This window comes from Tamandua tetradactyla, chromosome X (genome assembly GCF_023851605.1).
Source record: "Tamandua tetradactyla isolate mTamTet1 chromosome X, mTamTet1.pri, whole genome shotgun sequence".
Taxonomy (NCBI): Eukaryota; Metazoa; Chordata; class Mammalia; order Pilosa; family Myrmecophagidae; genus Tamandua; species Tamandua tetradactyla.
Window position 1 is genome coordinate 18,998,500 of NC_135353.1, and position 8,354 is coordinate 19,006,853.

The following is an 8,354-nucleotide window of genomic DNA, read 5'->3' on the forward strand; positions in this document are numbered from 1 at the left end:
TCCAAATGGGGAAGGAGAATTTTCCCCCCTTTCTCCCCATTCCCCCAAGGGGACTTTACAAATACTTCCTTATTCACTGTTCAAACCACTCGGGGATTTATCAGGGCATCACACTAACCTGGACAAACCAACAAAATCTCATGCCCTATTCAAGGTTCCATGTACTTATGGTGTTCAATTAAACTGACCGTACAAGTTAAATTAGGAAATGCACTAGTCAAAATATGAATTTTGGATGCTATTAAACAAACAAGAAACTATAAGTGTTAGAGAGGATGTGGAGAAACTGGGACATTTATGCCCTGCTGGTGGGAATGTATAATGGTGCAGCTACTATGGAAGACAAGTTTAGCGGTTCCTTAAGAAACTAAGCATTGAGTTGTCCTATGACCCAGCAATAGCACTACTTGGTATATACCCAGAAGAGCTGAAACCAATGACACAAACAGACATTTGCACACCAATGTTCATAGCAACATTATTCACAATTGCCAAAAGATGGAAACAAACCAAATGCGCATCAACAGATAAGTGCATTAACTAAATGCGATGTATACATATGACGGAATATTATGCAGCAGTAAGAGGAAATGATGTCTGAAGCACATAACAAGATGTATGAGCTTTGAGGACATAATGCTGAGTGAAAAAAGCCAGAAACAAAAGGATAGATACTGTATGATTCTACTTTTATGACTATGGTAAAGGTAAAACCAGAGGCTTATGAAACAGAATATAGGGGACTTCGAGATATACAGAAGCTAGAGATGGGTGAATGGTTAGTTAAGGAGGTTGAACTCCAATGTAAGGGAATAGATAAGTGTGAAGGTGGTTCACTAGTGGATCTATAAGTAACATCACCATATTGAAGGTGAGCAAGGTTGAAAGGGATTGTATAGACCTATGTGTCCCACTGATTAACACCAGAAATATAAATTAGTTTTTGCAAGAACTACTTCAAAGGTATGATTCATGTACAAAGGGTGTTTAAATCCAGGGTGTGGGGGAAAACTGCTCTTGCATGCTATGGGCTATGTTTAACAGGAAACCATCAGCACTATCACAGTACAGCAGAGTTAAATAATTTGGGGAGGGACAAGAGTTAACAGGAGGTTTAGATTTCCTGTTTGGTGAAGGTACCTTTATTGGTTATCTTTCTCTTGGAAAAATGAAATTATCTAAAATTGAGAGTGTGGATAGACTGTGGACTTTGAGCATTATACATGATGCCTGATGAATGCAGGCGGCTGAAGGATGCACTGAGAAGTAGACTGGTGAGTGATGGTGTATAAATATGATTGAATCTTGTGCTGCTACAAAAAGGAACGAAGCCGTGAGACACGCAGCAATGTGAATGAACGTGTGGGACATTTAGTGAGGCAAAATAAGCCAAAAACGAAAGAAGAATTATAGTATGGTGTCTTTTAGAAAGTTCTTATAAGAAAGCAGGGGCCTAGATTGTAAGCTGTTATAACAGACACATTTAGTCTGGAGTGGTGATTATTATTTTTGGATTTTTTTTTTTTAACATGGGCAGGCAACGGGAACCAAACCCGGGTCTCTGGCATGGCAGGTGAGAACTCTGCCACTGAGCCACCGTTGCTTGCCCTATTTCTGGAGTTTGAGAGGCTGTTTTATATATATATATATATATATATGTATCTATAACCTGGTATTTAGAAATAAGAACAAAGCTGATTAGGTCAGGGTTAAAGTAATTCAGAACACAGGAGTATGGAAGACATTGTCTATATTTTAGAACCACATATACTCTTTGAAGCCAAAGGAAGAAAGTTCTTGCAAGAAAGGTTTATTTTGTTTGGAACTTAAATTTTCTGTAGCATATAATCTAACTCAACTTATCTGTATACTTCATTTGAACAATTGAAACACAGGGAGCCCAGAATAAGAAAGACGGCCTTTAATCCTGTATAGCTTAATGTAATGCCTGGATACATCCCAGAGTATATTAAGAAAATAATCAAAAAGTACTGGCAAAATCATTGAGGAATGGGAGAAAAAATATGAAACTACTAAATTTTGCCTTTAGGGAATCCCCAGAAACTATGTCAAACACAAATCAATGGGCCAAGTCCTTGATCTTGAGGCTTACTCTTGTGAATCTTATGTAGGTAACGGAGAAGCTTAGCCTACCTGTAGTTACGCCTAAGAATTACTTCTGGAGGACGTCTTTTGTTGTTCAGATGTGGCCTCAGTCTCTCTAAACCCAACTCTGCAAGTGAAATCATTGCCCCCTACTACGTGGGACATGACATCCAGGAGTGAAAGTCTGGGATCTGTCCTGTACACTACTTGTTGAAGAGTGTTTTGAAAACTATTGCTTTTTTCTTTCTTTGCTTCATATATATGTAATATTATACAATAAAAAAGTTAAAAAAATAAAATAAATTTTGCACCAAATGAACATTTCTCCCTTTAGTCTCACACAGAAGTTGAAATTTTAAAATATGAATGACCATCTATTTTCAAAACCCTGCAATACTGACATTCCTTTGTTCTTCTTCATGTAAAAACATTTTTTATATTTAATAACTGACTTTTAAAAGTCTTGGAGCAACAAGAATTTCATACTATATACCTTTCTTGGAACTAGAAGGTAGTAGTTTTTCTATTGCACGCTGAAGAGAGCATCTGCTCACTTGGCTCCTAGGATGTAAACTTTTGTATATTATAAAGAACTATAATCACACAGACTTAAATTGGGGTGTTGGCTCTGTTTGAGTGGATTCTCAGAGAATATTCTTAGCACATGGTATTAGTAGAAGAAATACTATTTTAAATTTGTTATTACTCTTACACTATACAAAAGCTCACTTGTTTTTTTAAACACATCTACTATTTCAGGAAGAAACAGGGTGCTTTAACAAATACTGAAGAACTTGAATCTGAGCACCCCAATGCTGTGGAAGAAGCAGTTGCACCAATTGAGGCAGAAGCAAATACAGGTATGTGTAATGATCATCAGAAAATAAGATTCGTGGTTGTACGTTTTTTTTTTCTCCCATTGTTAATTTGGAAAATTTCCCTGTCTATTAACAGTGTGTTAGTTTGCTAATTCTGCCAGAATGCAATATACCAGAAATGGAATGGCTTTTATAAAGGGAATTTAATAGGTTCAAAGTTTACAGTTCTAATGCTGACAAAATGTCCAAACTAAGGTACCACCAAGAGGTTACCTTCACTCAAGAAAGGATGATTCTGTCTGGAACAGCTCTGACAGCTGGAAAGGCATGTAGCTGGCATCTGTCAGTCCCTTGTCCCTGGGCTATATTGTTTTCAGCCTCTGTCTCCTGGGGGGGGCTCCTCACTTGGCATCTGTGGACCTTCTCTTAGCACCTCCAGGGCACAATTTTGGGTTCTGGCTTGCTTAGCATCTCATGAGAAAGCACATGGTGAAATCTGCTAGGCCCTGCATCTCCAAACATCTGCATCTCATATTGGCTCTGTCAGCTCTGGAGCAACTGTTCTCCAAGTGTCTGCATCTGCTCTGAGGTTTCTTTAAAATGCTCCCCCTTTAAAGGACTCCAGTAAACTTAGAGCCCCACCTGAATGAGCGGAGTCACATCTCCATCTAACCGAAAGGTCACACCCACAATTGGGCAGGTCACATGGCTATGGAGATAATCTAATCAAAAGATTCCACCCTGCAGTATTGAATCAGGATTAAACGTAGCTTTTCTGGGGTACATAATAGCTCCAAACCGGCCCTATTGTACAAAGGAAACGAAATTAAACCCATTTTTATAAGGCTTTTACATTTTACGTATGCAAGATACTCTGGTGGGCACTGTGGAGCAGCGGTTGTCAAAGTGTTGTCCCTGGACCAGTAGCAGGGGCAGCATTGGGGAACTGGTAAGGAAGGAAAATTTTCTGACCCTGCCCCAACCCTTCCAAATCAGAAACTCTGGGAGTCCAGCCCAGCCATCTGCCTTTTAACAAGCCCTCCAGGGGATTCTGATGAATGCCGAAGCTTGTGAGCCCCTGCTGTGGAGAATCCAAAGATGAACAAAACACTTCAAGAAATCCACACTTCAATTCCCATTAGGTTTAATGAATAGTCATTGCAGCTGGAATAGTTATTGTTCGTACGCAAATTGTGTTGTTAAAAGTGATTTCAAATAGTGTGTTGAATTCATCAAACATTAAGATAACATTCCCTAGGTGCCAGGAATTGTGCAAAGTGCTGGACAGATAGTCTATTTAAGTTACACTCAGCTGCCATCCCCGTGAAGCTGGGAGGATGGAAAGACAGTGCAACGACCAAAGTAAAGTTAAATGTGGAAAGCGTTATCTCAGAGTAAGTACAAGGTGCTGTAAAAGCACACAGCAGGTCACACCTATACCATTCTAGGGACAACTGCAGAGATTCCCCTGGAGAGATGTCTAAACTAATGCCTCAAATATGGTGGTCCTTACTCTGGAAGGGTTCTCCACTAGCTAAAGAGAAACAAGTGATTGCAACTTTGCTCAACTTTCAGTTACCCATTTAAAGGTCACTTACCCCAGGTCGTCTATGCTGTTGTCCCCAGAGCATTCAGGTGAGAGCCTGGTATCAGTGTCTGCATTTACAGATAAGGAAACCAAGTCACAGAAAGTTGACTTGACTTTTCCAAGGTCACAGGGGCAGTTTACTGTGGCCAAGCTGAAAGTCTGTGTATTTGATTGCTTGATCCAAATCAATTCAATATGATTATTTTAATTGAGCACCTCCTGCATGCAAGGTTTAATGAGCTATACTAGGATGTATAACATATGATCTCTGCTAGTCAAAGAGGTAAGGCAATTAAAAAATAAGTATATTACTGGAAAGAATGTAATAAGTGCTCTAAGAGTGGTGCTCAATAAAAATGCTATAGAATGAATGTTTGGAAGAGATTATTTTTCTGTAAGAAGAGTAAAATATTCTCTGACGCATTATTTAACTTAACTATTTTTTTAACAATTGTCCCATCAACACAAATCCCAGCCTGTATTCATCATAAAAAATAGGAGTAAATGACAGTCTAGATCCTTTCTAAAATATTAGAAATGTTTAAATAGTGCAATCTAACTGAAGGTTTCATTACAGAAATAAATGATTCTTGGCCCTTTGAAGCTTACCTGCCTTGATTATTACACTTAGATTTACTTCCCTTTTGGAAATGAACCAGTGCCATTGAGTACCTTTGCCACACTCCGTGTTTTTGTTTTTGTTTTTGCTTTTGTTTTACAGATTGGACTGAGATTGTCACCAACTGCAGAAATCTCTGAAGAACTTGAGGAATGGACAAGCAACTTTTTCTACTCTACTTATACAGAAAATGAAGATGAAAATAGGCCCCTGATGGTTAGTAATGACATTAAAATTAAAACCCTCGGAGCAGTCTTACTGACAGGCTAGGTGGGACACTTAGAGATAAACTTTTCTCAGCATCCTTTCCATCATTTGGTGTATACCCCGGCCAAAGAATTTGGAACAAGTCTTGTTATGAACATTCAAGACTTTCCTAAGTAGTACTTTACAAGTTACATTTGAAGCCCCTACTGAAGTTGATGAGATAAACAGTGAATTTTTTCAAGTCTTTATGAACTGACCAGTTTTATTTTTAGTTGACTTCACCACTATGTTTTCCATTTAGGCACACCCAGTATATTCAGAGAGCAAAGGAGTCCCAAACACACTTTAACAATAGATTCCAGACTGTCCAATTTAGGAAATAAACATTACACATTTAAAATTGTTTAATAACTTCTGGAGAAATGTATTATAGTGCATTCTTTAAAAATGACCTAATTTTATGAGCTCAAATCTCAGCATGTTGGAAAAAGGGGGCACCCTGTAAAACATAAAGGAGTTAACTTTGGGTAAAAGTAAGTGTTTTGCTTTTTTTTAAAAGAGGAAATTATTTCCAAAGGTGGCAGAACTCTAATGGGTTATTAGAGGGGAGTTAGGACTGTTCAGGCAAAATCTCTAATTTCCTGAAGTCACCAGCTTGGAGGGGAAGAATGATCTTATGTAGTGGACTGTATTCTACAGAGAAACTGATTCTGTTTGGCAGTTCTAATGTGGGCATAAGGGCACAACAACATGGATTATCACAAAAGCCGGTTAATAGTGATGCTGGAATGCTTTCATAAACAAGTAACAGAATAGCCCTTCTTCTAATAATTGATCATAATACATATTTATATGGTAATTTACAGTTTACAAAATGATTTCACATTTAATCTTCACAGCATGAGTGCGTGCAAAGGGGGGTTTATTTATCCTCAGTTGACAGAATCTCCATTTACCCTCTGAAGCTCAGAGATGGTAACAGATTTGCCCAGGGTCAATTGTCTAGGCCAGCAGTTCTCAAACCTTTTATTCTCAGGAACTCTTTACAGTCTAAGAAGTTGAGAACCCCAAAGAGCTTTTCTTGATTTTGGACTCATTTATCAATACATAGCAGAATTAATAAAAACTGAGAAATATAAAATTATTTATTCATTCATTATTTTAAATAACATTATTTTAAATACCCATTGTGAGTTTACAGAAGTAACATTTTTATTAAAGAGCTACATTTTTCAAAACAAAAAAATGTAGTAATGACTGGCATTAAATTATTTTTTGACAAATCTCTTCAACATTTAGCTTAGTAGAAGACAGCTGGATTCTCATATCCGCTTTTGCATTCAATCTGTTGTGATATTATTACATGTTGTGCAGCATCTAAAATCTCCACACTTGTGAAAGTATAGGAGTGAAAAAGGCAAAAATATCTTAATATAGGTTTGACCTCAAAGACCCCTTGAAAGAATTTCAGGAACCCCCAAGGGTCTGTCTCCCACACTTTAGGAACTGCTAGCTTAGACTAATAGCAAGAAGAACTTGCATTTCATGAATTAATATTATCTGAGTATGTAAGGGGTCGGGGTGTGGTAGTTCAGATGTAAGGACAAAGTTAAGGGAAGCCAATTTGTGTTTGAACATTTGCTGGAGATGATCTATGAATGGTTTGTCAAGAAGTGATTAAATTTCAAGTAAGCAGTTTTCTAGCTCTAGTGTCAGAAAGTGAAGGAAAAATGCAAAATTGATTAACACTTAAATCATAGGGAATGTGATGTTTAAAAAAAAAGCTATTAATTATCCTTTCTTCTCCCAATAATTCCCCGAGTTGTACTACTAAGAAAAAACATACAAAAGAGCAATGGAATGCATGCCACATGCAAAAAAAGTTTGAGTGATCTGCTCTTTTGACCTCATTTTATCAAGTGAAAAGTTGAGGAATAATGGGTGCTGCTTCCCTTTGTAGAGTCCTGTGTCAGAGATCGCTCTCCTATTTTGATGAAGCTACTGTGTTACATGGAAAGTAACTCTTTCCTGCCTGCTCATCAGATTATTTGAAAAAAAAAAAAAGACTGCTCAAAAGATATTCAGTCCAAATGATGTGGATATTGTTTCAGGTTTAAATCCTTTGGACGTGCAAAGAATCAACAGCACATAATTATTTCTTTTTTCAGTTGTTTTTGGATTTTCATTATGGTACTCTTTCTTTTTAAAACCATATATTAATGTTTAAAATAGTCTGCTGGAAAAATTCTCATCTCAGAATATACTTTTGGACTTGAAAATCATTAAATATTTATTCTGTACCTACACTGTAACCAAATGCAATCAGTGTGCCTTGGATGTTTAGCTTATTAATAGTTTAAGTTACAAGTATAGCTGAAAATGATTAAGGCCAAGAAAAGCACAACATTATGATTTAATATGCTTTTATTGGACCCAGAGCTTTTGTGCCCATTATTTTAACCTGTGCGAAATGATACAGAGCACAGAAATCCTTTTGGGGGTATTTGTAAATCTTTGCTCAAGGCCATTGCCTTTTGTATATGCCAAGATAAATTTTTCATGAACATAGTTTACAAATATCAGTATTTTTAAAATTAATAATCCCATGCTTATTTTGCTGGATTTATGCTTATAATTCATGTAACTTAAATTATTTCTGCTCTATTATTTTCTGTATACTTCATGCTGTAATTATCTTTTTCAAATAAAAGTTCATTCTTTAGGTTAAACACATGCTTTGCTTTTTTTTTCCAATCCATACTATTCCTAGTTTGTTGGTTCTTACAAAGCTACTTCAGCCACACCTACTACAATTCCCATTCAAGTAAAGAGTGAATTCTTTACCAGCACTGAACATGCAGCTATGCAAGTTGTTTTGCATTCAAGTTTGTATCGCAATTTTTCAAAACAACTTTACAGTCTCCAAGCAAGTATAAAGCCCTTGCAGACTGCAGGAAGAGAGGCTCAGAAGAACTCCTGATTAGAGATGGAGATGTGATTCACCTTCTCCATGAGG

At 37.0% G+C, this 8,354-nt stretch overlaps 1 protein-coding gene across 4 annotated transcripts in view; it reads left to right on the top strand.

Moving 5' to 3' along the window:
* MCF2 (MCF.2 cell line derived transforming sequence) overlaps positions 1-8,043 on the top strand; it is a 128,439-nt gene extending 120,396 nt beyond the window's left edge. For 2 of the 4 annotated variants that reach the window (XM_077146824.1, XM_077146825.1), the window contains 3 exons: positions 2,866-2,966; positions 4,183-4,318; positions 5,234-8,043. In XM_077146824.1, coding sequence (XP_077002939.1) covers positions 2,866-2,966; positions 4,183-4,318; positions 5,234-5,243 — 247 coding nt within the window. In that variant the 3' untranslated portion in view covers positions 5,244-8,043. The remainder of the gene's footprint in view (positions 1-2,865; positions 2,967-4,182; positions 4,319-5,233) is intronic. The other 2 variants (XR_013169606.1, XM_077146826.1) reach the window with 2 other exon arrangements.
* Positions 8,044-8,354: the final 311 nt, after the last annotated feature.